This window comes from Quercus robur, chromosome 2 (assembly GCF_932294415.1).
Source record: "Quercus robur chromosome 2, dhQueRobu3.1, whole genome shotgun sequence".
Lineage (NCBI taxonomy): Eukaryota > Viridiplantae > Streptophyta > Magnoliopsida > Fagales > Fagaceae > Quercus > Quercus robur.
The window spans coordinates 27949677-27965468 of NC_065535.1; the positions used below are offsets into that span (position 1 = coordinate 27949677).

A 15792-nucleotide genomic window follows, 5' to 3' on the forward strand; every position below is an offset into this window, starting at 1 on the left:
CAATGCATGACAGTGCTTAACTAAGCTATAGAGGGTACACAAACAAGAAATATCGATTTCTTAATTAACCCTTGAGTATATGTACAAATTAGTACATACTTATACAAAATCAGAAAAAGCTTAGCACTTATATAATACATACAATTCAAGTTTCTCCACAATGTCAAGCATGTTCTAAATCAAGAGAGATATCATAGTTCATGTAATCCTCAAGAAAAATAAAACAAGACTCAAAATAAAATATTTTTGTCTTTTTGAAATTTTCCAATGTTTTTGGATTTTTTTTTTTAATAAAAAAAACTAAAAAACAAAATAACAAAAATAAAAACAAGACATGTCCACAAACAATTGAAAGAATTAAATCAGGGACAAGTCAAGAACACTCACCTTAGAGAATTTTTTCTCACCCATATAGCACGAGTCTTCGGCTTTGTAAGTGAAAATCCATGAGAAGCAGAGTGTATTTGAGGAATTATATCAATCTTCTGAGAAAGACTAAAATCCTGCAAATTCCTTTCACAAGCCAACAAGTTCAAATTTGTCAAAAGAATATGAAACAGTTTATATGGGCTTATGGCAGGAGAAATATCATCACAAATCCTAGATTGAAACATAGAATGTTTAAATTTCAGTTTATGACAATTAGGACGAATGTGACCATGGACACCACAAAAGTGGCAGACAGGAACAAATTTAGGAACATCAGTATTCCTAGTGGGGTTTCCGGTCACAGGCTTTGGTTCTTTCCTCAACAAAGAACAATTTGGTCTAATATGACCAACAACACCACAAAGGTGACAAGTAGGCAAAAAAACAAATTTATTATGCTCTCTAACAGTAGGTTTAGACTTAGGTTTAGAAACTTCAGCGTCAACATCAGAACTTTTACCTTTGTCTAACCTAGCAAAATAAGCCTTTTCTTTATTATTCCTCTTGAAAGGAGGGATATAAACTTTCTCAGTTTTAGGCTTAAGAGAAACAGAAATACTTCTGTTATCAACAGCAGACTTGGTACAAGTCAAATTTTCAATTTTAGCTTTAGATTCAACTAACTCTTGTTCCAAGCTTTTCATCTTCTCATCTTGAGAGGAAATTTGATTTCTCAAAAATTCATTTCTCAAAAATTCATTCTTTTTATTAGATTCATCTAATCTAACAACCAATTCCTCTTTTTCAAGATTAGCCAATTTTAACTCTTCCTTGAATTTCTTAGCAATTTTCATAGATTTCAATAATTCCTTACGAAGAGTTTCACAAACATCAATAAAATCAACAGAAGCATGAGCAGAAACATGATCAGAAAGACACTTCAAATTATTCATGACAACAGGGGTCAAGGATCTGCTCTTAGATCAAAAGATCTAAAACAAAAGAGCAACCCGCTCTGATACCACTTGACAGTTTTTAGACCCATCACACAATTGATTAAATCTAGGTAATTAGCCAAGTTGTTACTTAGTCCAATTAAACAAGTCTAGGTTATTACAATAATAAAGATCAAATCATGCAAAGCAATGGAAAATAAATAACACACGATATGATCACCCAAGAAACCAAACCGGTAAAAACCTGGGGAGGATTTGACCTAGCTATCCTCAAGGTAAACCTGAATCCACTATCTTGAAAGAATCGAAGTTCATACAAAAGGACTTACAAGCACCCCTGCTTGACTTCCTAATGCTACCAACCAGTAGAACTTACTGACACGACCACGTGCAAGCTCCAAATCCACGGACTCCTTCTTTCTTGGATTCTTACCAGCTACAAGCACCCCCGCTTGTGTATTCTTTAAGCTTTAATGGCAGCAACTGTTTTGATCATCAAGGTGTAGAGAATATCTCCTCATTGAAAACCCTAAGTTTGTGTAAAGGAAAGCTCCTCTAGATCTCACAAGAGATTTACACAAACCGCAATATGAGTAACCTTTAGAGAGCCTTTGGGTACAAAACCCTAAAAATAAAAAGAGGCACAAGAGGCACTCTAATCTCTCTAAAAACAACTCCAAAAAAACGTTCTAGGGTTTCCCTTATATATAGGAGAGTTTTACTTGAACCCTAATACGTTTAAGTAGAGTTTGGGCTGAACTGGAACTCTGCAGAAAAATAAATCTGCATGTGGTTCGATCGATCGAGCCTTGCAGATTTAGTCCAATAAATTCTGCAATCACTCGATTCCAATTTCACAAATAAACATTCTTTGAGCAAGCCTAAACCTAGACTCTATGTTTTGGTCATGGTTTGCCAACATAATACAAATTAAAGTTCTAATACATTAGTTCCTAATTTCTTAGAACCTAACATACTCATTATTCATCAATACAAATTATTATTTGCAAACCATATTTCTTTTCAATTGTTTAATTTTCTACAATTGGAAAAATTTGTGTTTACACCAGTGTTCACAAAAGCACTGGTATAGGTCGTGAATCAGTATAATTTAAAAGGACCTATGCCAACGCTTTCAAAAGCTCTGGTATAGGTCTTTTTTTTTTTTTTTATAATTTTTTTAGCACCTGTAATGTACCTAGAATACATATTTTCCAATATCTATTTTATAACACCTATAATGAATCACAATTCATATTTTCCAATAACAAATACAATTCCACACTAAACCAATAAACTAAATATATTTACTTATAATTATTTACAATAGCAAATACAATACTTATTGATGATGAAAAATCTGAACTTAATTATGGGTAATAATCAAGAATATCTTCAAATGTTGGGTGTAATGAAGAGACATAATTTTGTTCAAACTCAGACCACATATCCTTGGATTTCATTTTTTGGAGCAAATATATATCCATGTCCTCACTTTCTAACTCATCCAACTCAATCTTCCCCTCATCAAACCCACCTCTAGCCCTCAATCTCTCATCAAGGGCATTAAATAATTGTCCTTGTACCATAAATTGCCATGCCCATTCTTCCAAAGGAGCCATACATATACTTATCGATGATGAAAAATCTGAACTTAATCATGGGTAATAATCAAGAATGCCTTGAATTTGACTCCATAGCTTATGTTGAAAAAGCTTTAAAATGCTAGACCACTCCAATCACCTAGGAACCTAGTGTTCACGAAACTAAAAAATATAGGTCTAAGTTAAGTTAGATCCACACTTGGTCTGCCTAGGGCTAATCACTGAACACACCAATGCATGAGTATTACTCAAGCAGTAATAGATCAAAAGTAAACTAAGATGATCACATAAAAGATAGAATTATTAAGGAAATTCTAGTGAGAATGACTAAGTTCATCATCAATAATTATAGCACAAGAACAACACAATCAATACTCCCAAAATAAAATACACTGTCTTATATCTCTATGCAAGCAACCCGCTTGCTCCAAATCAACAACCCACCACAATAGAATATTTGAATTTACTAAGAGGAGATAAAATAAATTCCCACATAGTTGAACAATAATATCACAATATTCACAAGACAATCAACACTCCCAATAATGAAAAGTAAACCACCTTATATCACCATGCAAGCCACCCGCTTTCTCCAAATTAACAACCCACCACAGTAAAAAAATTTGACATATAATTATAGACTAATAGGGTATTATGAAGTAGATTTTACTCACCCTTTAGCAATTCATTGGTTTGCTCCCAGAAAGAGGAACTCAAACTTACAACAAGTTGCTATCTTACAAAATCTAAGTCTAAATTATAGACTACTAAGATAACTTAAAAGACGTAAATTAGGTGACTTCACGTCCAAAATCATGTAAAAAGAGAAGAAACTACTAAACTATGTACATTGAGAGAACAAACTATAAACTAAAATAGGGAGAGGTGTGCAAAGATATACAAACCAAAAGATAAGCTCCAATATTTTGCTAGTTTGCATTTGTTCCATAGTAAACATGAGCTATTTAATAATTTAATCATATGTAGTAAGAGAATGAGAGGTTAACTTACTAGTTGCTACCTTGCTTTGCTCCACGGGAGATGCCAAAGATATTGCAGTAGCCACCAAATGTTTAATCTAGCAATTTAACAAATCCAATAGTCAGAATTGAGTTGTTTTTTATTTTAATAAAAAACACAATGACAAAGTAAAATAAAATTATCAACTAAATTGAGTGGAAAGATTAATGCATAGAAGCATTGTTAAAGGCGCTTGCTTGATTCATATTTGAAATAATGATAAATTAGACGTGCCATAGCAGACTTGTTGTTCTAGTTGTAGTTGTAGCTCTCTCTCTATTTCTCTCTTGGGTTATATATTGATAGATGATGTATCTAAAATCTTGCACTCTCTTACACTATGCAAGTATTTTTACCATATATATATATATAAAAAAGACTGCAAGAAGTCAAGAGTAAAACTCACTCATCAATTCAAAAGGAATAAAAATGGTAGAAATAATTGCATTGTCAAATTGCAAAGGCATGTTACATATTAAATAATAGTATTTATACATTATTGTCATTCAAGTCAATTCAGATTGTTATTTGGAACTAGTTGTTTGCAATTGTTAGCTATATTTTTAGTACTAGTATACTTGGTCAACGCTACATTAAGCACTCAAAAAACAAAATTCAATGAGTTGGGTCCACTTTAGACAAAATGGTTGGCTAAGAAACCAGACATGAATTGACATAGATGAATGTAAGCCTTTAGTTTGACAAAAATGCCCTGCAAAGTACCATATTAGCAAAAAAGAGGGGGGGAATATATATATATATATATATATATATATATATATAACGCAGCCAAGTCTAGATACTCAATAAGGATGGTGGGACAAGGACATTTGACCCATAACCTAAAAACCTACTAATAAAAGAAACGGCCACATTTTAGGCCATGAAATGACAGGACCAAAATCAGAAAACCTTTCAGTTATTAGTACTGAATGCATTAGCCTTTTCACATCTCAATTACATCAAGATGTAACCAAAAATCATTGAAAGAACTCTTATAAGAAGACCTTACCACAATTGAATGCAATAACAGGCTTCAATTTTACCTCTTCTTCCTGAAAAATAATCAACAAATAAAAACTAAATAATTGGTAAAACCGAACGACTAAAACAAGATGGTAGTTAAGGGTTAAAAAAACTTCACACTAAACTTGTAGAAGAAATACAACAGAAGCAATAATACAAATGAACTTAGTAATATCATAAATAAAGGTGAAAAGTACCAACTCATCACTCATACCTTTACCCTTAGTTTCTTGGCTAGCTTAGATACATGACATTGAGAAAGCTCCCTACTTTGCTGATCCTAAACACAAGTAAAACTATAGAGGTAAAGAAACAAAATTTGTAGGCATAACTAAAGTGGATATCACTTAGAAATTCTTCATGTGATTAAGAAATTCTCCCAATTAAATCAAGGTATAAAAGTGTCAAAGACCTAGCATCCACATGAATAGACAAGCTCTTAAAGTAAGCACTAAAAAAAAAAGAAATAGTTTGTTTCTCAAATGTGTTTAATGTAAGACCCAATGAAGACATCCCTCATATTTAGCATTGCAAAAAAAAAAAAAAAAAAAAAAAAAAATTAAACTTGTATATGATAATTAAAAAAAATTAATAAAGCATATATATATACACACAAACCTAGTAAATTTCGATCCCTTGCCAGCAATTTTCCCATAATGAAAACAGTATGAACTAGCAGCCTTGGTCCAAACTCAGCTTCCTCCACATACTTCTAGAACTTCCATTCTCCACCATCAGTTACCTCAAACCCCACTTGTTCCAATACCTATAAATATCCCAAATTCACTATTGTAAAATTCAAAGCAACTCACATTTTCTCTGCATTGTTAAAAAATCAAATACAACTAAATTTTACACACTTAAGGTTTAACTTCTCACTAAATACTAACCCAAATTCATTATTAGAAAAAACAAATTGAGCGTTTAAATGGCTTTATTAGAATCGTAAACTCAAAATACAAAAATTACATGGTTACAATCTGATTCGCATATGGTGAAAATATAACATTTTGAACACAGTTTCCAAATAAAATTTAAAAAAAAAATAGAAAAGGAAAAAGGGTATACCTTTGTGAGAGCAGAATGGAGATCGAAGTTGGTCAAATTGATTCCATTTCTATTAAAATCAAAATGCCTTCTCACTTAATAAGATTGTCATGCTCTTCTTAAGCATCAAGGTAATAGCCTTAAGTGACAAGCATCTATAGCTAAGCCAAACATATGATTATAGTCAAACCCAAAAAGACAATTCAATTTTCATTTCCAAGAAATTTGAAAGCTAGCACCAGAAGTTTTGTTGCACCATAACTTATACCCATTCTTTTGTAGTTTTAAGAAAAATTCCATTGGAAGTGTAATAATTCTATGAAGATAAAAAGGGGAGCAGGGGCTAGGATGCAAGAGAGAAGAAGAAATAATAGTAAAATATCTTTTTATTTAAAAAAAAAAAAAAAAATCTATCTTACATAAGAAACATTAAGTTTCATATCTAAAGATATTGATACTGGTAAAAAGTATCATATATACTATTTTTTTATTTATTAGTCATATATACTAATTTATACAATTGAAATTTCTAATTGTTTGAAAGAAAGTTTAGAGAATCAAGAACATGGCCTTGAAGGTCAATAATGATGATAAAGATGAATCGTCTGAAGATGAGGGAACTAAGTTCAAGTCATACATCACTAGAAAATTCAAGAAGTTCATCAAGAATGCAAAAGTCAAGGCAAGTGACAAGGATCGCAAGCAATCTGGATCTTCTCAATTCAAGTCCCAAGACAAAGGCAAGAGAGAATTCAAAGATGTTGGACAAAGCAATAATGTTCCTGTTGGGCCAAAGTGCTTTAAATGTCAAGGATATGGACACATGAAGTAAGAATGTCCCACATATCTCAAATCCATTGGCAAGAGCAAAGCCCTAGCTACCACCTTGAGTGATACAGAACTAGAGGGAGATTTTGATGATAGTGATCAAGAGGGGATAGTGATAGTGAGTGCTTTCACAGCTACCAATGAGGCTCCTGAGGAAGTAGTAGAACTGGTTAATGAGGAAGAAGAGCTTATGGAATCCAAGTTTGAGAAGATGGATGAACAAGATAACATCCACACTGCCTACTCTAAGTTGTATAAAGTTTCTGAGAAGCATGAGAAGCTTTACAGGTTAGCTACAAGGAAGCTAAGTGAAGTGGAGTTGGAATGAGAGGAACTCTCCACTAAGGTTGATAAAGCTAATCAAACCATCAGAGCACTGAGGTTTGAAAACAACTTTCTTGTTGAAAAGACCAAGAAACTGGATGCAAAATTGTTTCAAGTGAGAGCACCATTGGAAAGGACCTTAAGTGCAAGTTGGATGAAATGCTAAACTTTCAGAAGTTTGCATCTAACAAGACAAGTTTCGGGTATGATCATTCTCTCTCTTCTTGCAGGACATCTTCTAATGCTTTAAATAGAGTCATTTTTGTCCCCCCTGCTAATGATGATAACTGTGAGGTAACTAGAACTAAAACTGAAAATGTGAGTGAAGATAAAAATGATAAGGGAAAATCCATCCTAGGAGCACCCCCTAAGGTTCTTAAGAAAGAGACTAAGCAAAATAATCATCGCTCTACCAACAAGAAGTCTCAACCAAAGAAGCCACATTTCTACCATTACTATGGAGCAACCGAGCACACTTGTCCAAATTGCTATTAGTGGCTAGCCACTTAACAAAGTAATAGTGTGTCATCCTTTGGGAGACAAAATCAACTCCAACTCTCTTTAGCTCCTTCTGGAGAACTTCTTAAGGTTGTCATGTCTTCAGTGGATTCAACTCTCCTTTTTATCCATCTGAACAAAGGTTTATACAAAAGAAAGGTTCTCCATCCAGGTCTCCCATCTCAAAGGAAAAAGATTTCAAGTGATTCTTTCACATTCTTAATCTCACACATGGTTGTTTTGTTGTGGTTTGAGTCAGTCTAGTTTTTTATGTTTTTGTGTGTTTGAAAAATACAAAAACAATGTGTGTTTGTGTACATTGGTACTTGTGTACCTTGGATGGCCTTTGAAACAAAGTTTCTCAATTTTGTATCTCTTGTAGCTTAGATAAGCATCTTCATGCACAACTAAGCAATGTGAGTTTTGTGAATTGTTTATGTGATTTGTATGTTTTGGTTGATCTTTTATTATTCATATCTTTATCACTCTTTTTGATGGGAGGGACTAAAAATCCTAAGAGAAAGGAATAAATAACCATTTCACCACTAAAAGCCATCAATCATAAAACATCTGAATGCAATTCATAAAAGCCGTGCTCGGTAAGGTGTAGAACTTACACAGCAAAAACAGAATGTTTAGCTTACATAATTGAGTATTTCTTTTCTCTCTCTTATATGCCCATGCATGATATGCTTAAAAGAAAAAATATGCAAAGAACATGAAAAGCAAAAAGAATTAAAATGCTTTTAAAATGGTTGCAAGCGTGTTTCTAAGAGATGTGGGAGTTATATGATATACCTTAAAGGTGATGGTCCCCATCAAAAAATTATGATTGTGTGTGGATGTAATTGATCTTTTTATATTATTACTCTTCATATAATAAATTGCTTATGCTCTCTTGCAAAAGTTTCACACACAACACGCGTACTCTTTGCTACTCTTGATACTATTGTACAGGTACAATGTGATTTGGCCATCACAAGGAATACATGTGGTAGTATATGGTCTCTAAACAGTCTAAACTTGTTTTTGAAAAATAAAATTGGTTAGACTTGTTTAGTGTGTTTTGATCTAGGAATGCTTTGCATCTAGAGTTGTTAATGTGTTTAAGTGCTTAACATGCTTCTTGGTTGCTTGTTTTGGTATCTATCTTAATTGCATTCATCTTTTGTTGTTTTTCCTTCTTGAAAAACCTTGTTTCAAGCTTCTCGATAGATGCTCGATACCTTCTCGATAGAAGCTCGATAGCATCTCGATACAAGTCTCTTCTATCAAGATTTTTAGGTTTTTTTTTTCGATACCTCTCGATAGATAGCTCGATCCATCGAGTCAATTCTTTGGAGTCTCTGTCTACTCATTACCTCCTCGATTTATTGAGAATTTTTTGCCATTGATACCTCCTCGATATCTCTCGATCTATCGAGTTTTTGTTCTCGATACCTTCTCGATTTATCAAGCTGCGTTTTTCTATATATATCTCAGGTCCGACCTAGTTTTGCTCAAACTCAAATATCTTGATCTCTCTCTCTTCTCTCTCAATCTAAACCCTTTCTTTTCAGCAAAAACCTTTTCCATTCAAGATTTCAGCCTAATCCAAGCCTCATTCTCTTGGTACGTGTTCTAAATCTCATCTTTTTCTCTTTCTTCATGCATTTCATGCATTTTAGACCTAGATTTTCTCTTTTTGGAAAAATTTTTGGGTTTTTGAGTTTTCTATGAAATTTTTGGGTTGGGTTTTGTTGATTTGTTCTCACATGCTCATGCATTGCATTCTCTAGCATTATAATCATGTTTTCATGCATTCTAGGTTGTGTGCTTGATTTAACAATGTGAGTGTAGTAGTTTGGATTGGGTTTTTGTCCATGATGTAATTTGTTTTGCACGTAACATGCTCATGCATTATCATGCATTGCATTTTTTTTCTTCTTTCTTGAGCCTTGTCTTCTGTTGTGTTCTTATTTTCTTTTCTTCTCTATTTAGTTTCCTCTCTATGGCACCCAAGAAATTTGTCCCTTCTAAGAACCCGATCTCATGTCGTGGTTTCTTTTTCTCTTCTTCTCCCTTCATTCCTAATTCCCTTAGGTTCCATGATGTGAAGGTCAAATAGGACTTCTATGAGAACTTTTTTGACTAGGAGATTCATTCAAAACACCAAGTCATTCTGTCTCATTTTCCAGACACTCCTCTTCCCGGTGTCTTTAGCTCTCGAGGTTGGGCTTCTCTATGTGAGATACCCAAGAGGTGTCCCAGTGTATTCGTACAAAAATTCTACTCCATTATACATGCCATCGATACCTCTGTGCCTAGGTTTACTATGGTATTCCGAAGCACACATCTCGTAGTCACCCTAGAGTTCATTTCCAAGGTACTATGTGTCCCTAGGGTAGATCGTCTGGACTACCCTAGTCACATTCATCTCCGTTCTATCCATCTTTCCATTTTCTCATATATATATATATATATATATATATATATATATATATATTCAACGTATGACGTCCAATAGCATATGTATGAACAATCAAGATAAAACATGTTTGTGGTTAAGACAATGAACAATAAGCGTTTAGCTATATATATCAAGGATGTCAATACCGTACTAGAGGCCGTACTGGTTTGGCCACTGGTACGATATATTTCGGATACCGGTCAATACCGGTGTACCGTTTCGGGTTTACCGCTATTTTATATATTTAATATATGTATATATATATACACACACACACACATACACACACAAAATCTCTATTTACCATAAAACAATACCTCAAAAATTCATGTTTACCATAAAACATTACTTCAATTAAGAACAAATAATTCATAGTTTTAAACTTTAACATCAACTAAAAAAAAAAAAAAAAGGTATATTTCATGTTTCAGTCCGGTATCCAATTACCGACCAGTACAGTCGGATTTCACTGGTATGGTTGGTACGATGCCGATACGGCTGGTATTTTTTTCGGTACGAAACAGGGGGGTCGAGCGTACCAGATTGCTAGCCGGTACAGTATATTCCGGCCAGTACGGTACGGAATCGATAATCTTGGTATATATAGCCCTGTGTGACTGTGTCAAAGGAGATTGAAAAGGGTTTTATGTTTGCTAATTAGAATGCGTGGTCCTGGCTTTGTACGTTCTATAGTTTAAAATTTAAGGAAAGCACCTATAAGTAGAGAATGGATGCTTAGTCCTTCGACAAAATGAAATCCTTCAAGGAAAGGATAACAGTGATCAACAGATATCCTTGGAACACTTTTCAGCTAGGAATAACACGGCTTCTCTCTCTGCCTTTATAAGCAGAAAAAATCCAAACTTATTGTTGTGAACGGCGTCTACACAGCTCTCGATCTCTGGTCAATTTCTTTATCATGGCCAATATTTTCTTCGATATCCCAGATGGTATACTATATATATCTTTATGTTCTTCTTAGTTTGTATGTGTCTTTTTAGTTTTTACATATTAAAGCATTATTTGCATGAATGAAATCCTCTGGCTAGTTTTATCACTCCTTTATGCTACTTAGCCCCGTATACGATTGCCACATATCAATTTAGAACACAAAACTAAAGGGTTTTTTTTTTTTTTTTTTAAGCTAAATATTCAGTTTTTGAAAATTATTTTGTTAAAAATTCTCTATTGCAACTTATTCAATTATGTAGCATTTTTACGAACTTAACTTTCTCAAAATCGAGTTTAAAGTTGATCAACTTAATTTCCATAAAGTTGAGTTTTATACAATTTAGTAATATATGGCAAACTTAGAATTTGATTTTCTCAAACTCGAGTTCTATATTCTATTGAATTGCATAGGACTCGACTTTAGCAAATTGAGTTCCATGCTAAAACTCTCAACTTTCAGAAAATTAAGTTTTGAAAAGAGGCGACATAACTAAATAAATTGCGAAAGAGGCTTTGTAACAAAGTAATATTCAAAAACAGAATATATATCAGCAAAAAATGACCAAAAGAAAATAATGCAAAAGAGTTAATGATTGGCTCCTTTATGAGATTGCAAATAAAATATATGTTTCTTATTTTTTTTGTAGTTCATTTATGAGACATTTTGATGTCCTTGGACTGAATCAGAATACTGTGATTTTCATTGGATTTTAAAAGAGATTGAGGAGTTCAATTTTTTATATGCTCATCTTAAAGAAACATTTATAAGGATTTTTTCATAACCTGATGTACTACTTTGCTATGGTGATAATAGGAGATGTCTTCTTATTTCACAACAAAGTTTGAATGATGTAATGCACATGCACAAAACAAAAGAGGCTTTGCCATATTCCTTAAGATGTCTAAACAACCCTATTATATATATTTTAGCTCTTACCTCCTATGTTTGTGAACACAATTTGCAGACATTTCAAGGTCTACTTCAGATGCACCAACAATGCACTACACAGTCAAAATAAAATCATTTTCATTACTTGCAAAGAATTCAATGGAAAGATATGAAACGGGGGAATTTGAATCTGGAGGTTACAAGTGGTACATTTTCTTTTTCTCTGTTAATTTAATCTGTAGCAAGCCATAGCTACATTTTGATATGGGCACGGCCTTTCATTATCACTATCTTCATGTAATCGTTAAATTGCATCAACCAATTAAGGATTTTCTTACAGGAAATTGGTTATCTACCCCAATGGAAACAAGAACAACAATGTAGACAAGCACATGTCTCTCTACTTGGCCATTGAAGCAGAAGATTTACGGCCTCCTGGTTGGGAAGTGCATGCAATTTTCCGATTTTTCTTGCATGATCAGATCAGGGACAACTACCTGACTATTGAAGGTATCCACTCTTTGCATACTCAGTAAGTCTGAGGACGTAACCATTTTTTTAAATAACTTTTTTTTTTTTTCATATTTATTGACATGACTTTATAACAACAACAATAACAAAGACTTGGTTCAAAATATTTTGGGGTCGGTTATAAATCCTCAACAAACTAGTTATCACTTGTATTCTTTTCTTTTATTTTATTCTATCCGAAGTTATATTTTTTGTCATTTCCTTAATTGGCATATCATTTTTTACTAATACTTTTTTTTTTTTAATTATGTTTTTACTACTTCTATTAATGTTATTTTCAGTCTTCTTCTACTATTTTTTCCTCTCTTAGCTTGAATAAACTTTTACTTTTAGCCCATACAACCCTTCTTTTTTTTTCTTCTTTTTTTCTTTTTTTCTTTTTTTATGGTTGCAAGTGGTTAACTCTCTAAATCAAACCTCAACTTTAACTTTTTTTCCTGGGAGCTAATGAAGCATTGTTTATGTATTCTTGTCTAGTTAACACATCTTCAATGTCTCAGTTTAATGATTTTATCGAAGTGTATAAAATTTTCAGTTTTTTCGTCAACATTAAATGACAAATTATTTATTCTTTTTGTAAATTTGTTTTCCTTGATCACAATAAAAATCTCAAACGTCTGTCTTACGCATATGCAAATCATTTGCTCTTTGCTAATTATTTTTGTCACATTGTATTTTCTATAGATACCAAAAAAAAGGAAAGGCTCTTTCGTGGAATAAAGCTTGAGTGGGGCTATGATAAAGTCATTCCTCTCAAAACTTTTAATGATGCCAGCAATGGATATCTTGTTGATGACACGTGTGTGTTTGGAGCTGAGGTCTTTGTTAGTAAGCAAAGAAGCATGGACAAAGTAGAGTGTCTAGCACTAATAAGGGATTCCATTACAAAAAAGTCTGTCATTAGATTCGATTACTACTCTGAGTTGACCGGAGAATCTCATTACTCAGCGCCATTCAATGTTGGAAATCATAAATGGTACTTATGTATGAATTATGATCAGCTTTCTTAGCTTTTCCCTACCCCTTAAGTGTTTGTGTGTGTGTGTGCGCAATAAATATCTTATACATCAGACATATATTATGCCTGTACTCACATCCTGGGATAGAAGTGCTATATATGCTGATTGTCAAATATATACGCATGAGATACCACAGGCTATATGTTGACAATACACCATTCATGCTGATTGTTGCAGGAAGATACGTATCTGTCCCATTGGAGAAGGCATTGGAATGGGTATCTATAATTCTCTGTATTTGGCTCTGGCTGATCCAAAAAGCCTTCTTCCTGGTATGAAAATTTTTGCGGACTTCACGTTGCGCATCCTGGACCAAGTATATGGGTGGCAGCATCAATATGCTAAACGTAATTGTCAGCTTCTGGTTTGTTTGTTTGTGTTTTTTCTTTGAGGATGCGATGCCATAAAATCAAGCTTTGATAAGACATCAGGGGGTATTAAATTATTAATTGTCAAGTTTTGAAACAAGATTTATAGGTGTTTAACTTAAGATGTGGTATAGAACCACACGCACAACCATAAATGGGAATGGGGTTCTGAAAAGTAGCTAAGATCCTTCTTTTACTCTTTGCAGTTAGCAGATGGTTTAGTGCCTCAAGCCATGAGCATGGTTGGAACCGATTCATCTCAATCAGTTCTTCCAATCTGACCAACTTGGGTTTACTGAGGAGGGACACGATGTTGGTGGAAGCAGAGATCACTATCCTTGCCGTGGTTAATGCAACATCCTGAGTTTATCTGATATAAATTTGAAATCATATTATGTATATATGAATGATAGGGTTGCAGGCACTATGTGCATCAATCCAATTCCTAAATTTCCTTCACATACATTCTGCGTGGAAAATTACAATAAATGGTTTTTAATTTATACATTAATTTTGTCACTATATGACACGATAGAGTTGCCAATAAGCTCTAATTCAAATATCATCTCTTCTTCTTTTAACTTATCAAAACTCAAAAGTAATAAAAAGAGAGAAAGGGGAAACGTGCAAGGGTGAAAGACAGCAGTAGTGGAAGAGTATATCTAGCCACCACCATCATCTGCCCGATTTAAGTAACTTGGAATAATGCAATATGCAAACAGGCATAAATAATCTCATTTCTTAATATTTAGAACTTTTCAATGTTTACGGAAAAAGTATTCATAAGATAAGTCAACAATTCTTGAACGGGATAAGAAAATTAAGAGAATCAACAAAACCTGATATAGGAATCATATTTTTCTTTTTAGAAACAAAAAAGGGTTGCAATGCAACACGATGCGAGGACCTCCCAGGAGGTTGTCACCCATCCTAATATTAATTATTCTCAAATATTTAGGAGTGTGATAATCTTAGATAAAATTTACATAAGCGCAATACTTTCTACTTTGTGATATAAATATGAACAAACTGGCTATCCTCAGTGGCGACGCCACGTTAAGCTCAGGGTGTTCCCAGGAACACTCTGAACTGAAAAAAAAAAAATATATATATATATATATATAATAATTAATTTTTTTTATTTGTTTACCCTCTAAAATAAAATTAGGAACAACCTCAAGAAAAATTAGAAAAACCCTCAAATAAAAAATAAAAAACAAAAAGGTTTGTTCTACTTTCAAGCAGAAAAAAAAATAAAAAATAAAAAAGCCCAAAAAAATTTTGAACTAAAATCTGAAAAGAAAAATTTGTAACAGAGCAAACCCACAAAAAGCCCAACAATATTATTGGCACTTTAAAAGGCCATAAAAAGAATTTATGAATCTAATCTACAAAAGAAAATTTAGCAAGCCCAAAAAATTTAGCACAACAACATAAATCACAAAAATAGTAAAGCTAAAGAAAATTTAACCCAATCAACCAAATTTTATCAAAAACAAATAGCTCGGCCTCTCAAAATTTTAAAACAAAACTAATATGTCATTTCATCAAAGATTAAAAAAAAAAAAAAAAACACAAAGAAACAAATAAAACCCTAAGCCTAACCAAGAGACTTAGCGGCTGATGGTTGAAGTAAAGCAGTGAAGGGAGAGGCAGCAGCAGAGCCGCCAGCCCCGCCCCTAGCCCAAACTCACCGGATCTGGTATCTCTCTCTCATGAGCAAGTGAGCAACGAGCACAAAAAAAAAAAAATCTCTTAAACTGTTTGATACAAAAGACAGAGAGTGAGAGAGTATTGAGTTGAATGTAGTGTCTTGAGAGAGTCTAGTGGTGGATTGATATAAGTCAAGGGGCAGGGCTGGTGAGTTGAAGTCATTGTTTAAGTCTCTGGTGAGTTTGAGCACAACACGTGGT

The 15792-nt window shown here is 33.4% G+C and overlaps 1 protein-coding gene across 2 annotated transcripts in view; it reads left to right on the top strand.

Annotated features, from left to right (window-relative positions):
- LOC126713166 (TNF receptor-associated factor homolog 1b-like) overlaps positions 1–14968 on the top strand; it is a 30981-nt gene extending 16013 nt beyond the window's left edge. The window contains exons 1-6 of one of the 2 annotated variants that reach the window (XM_050412841.1): positions 10946–11071; positions 12038–12167; positions 12302–12471; positions 13177–13468; positions 13689–13858; positions 14086–14392. In XM_050412841.1, the coding sequence (XP_050268798.1) occupies positions 11041–11071; positions 12038–12167; positions 12302–12471; positions 13177–13468; positions 13689–13858; positions 14086–14243 (951 nt within the window). In that variant the 5' untranslated portion in view covers positions 10946–11040 and the 3' untranslated portion in view covers positions 14244–14392. Of the gene's footprint in view, positions 1–10945; positions 11072–12037; positions 12168–12301; positions 12472–13176; positions 13469–13688; positions 13859–14085 lie in introns of those variants that run through there. The other variant, XM_050412842.1, reaches the window with a different exon arrangement.
- The last annotated feature ends 824 nt before the right edge of the window (positions 14969–15792 follow it).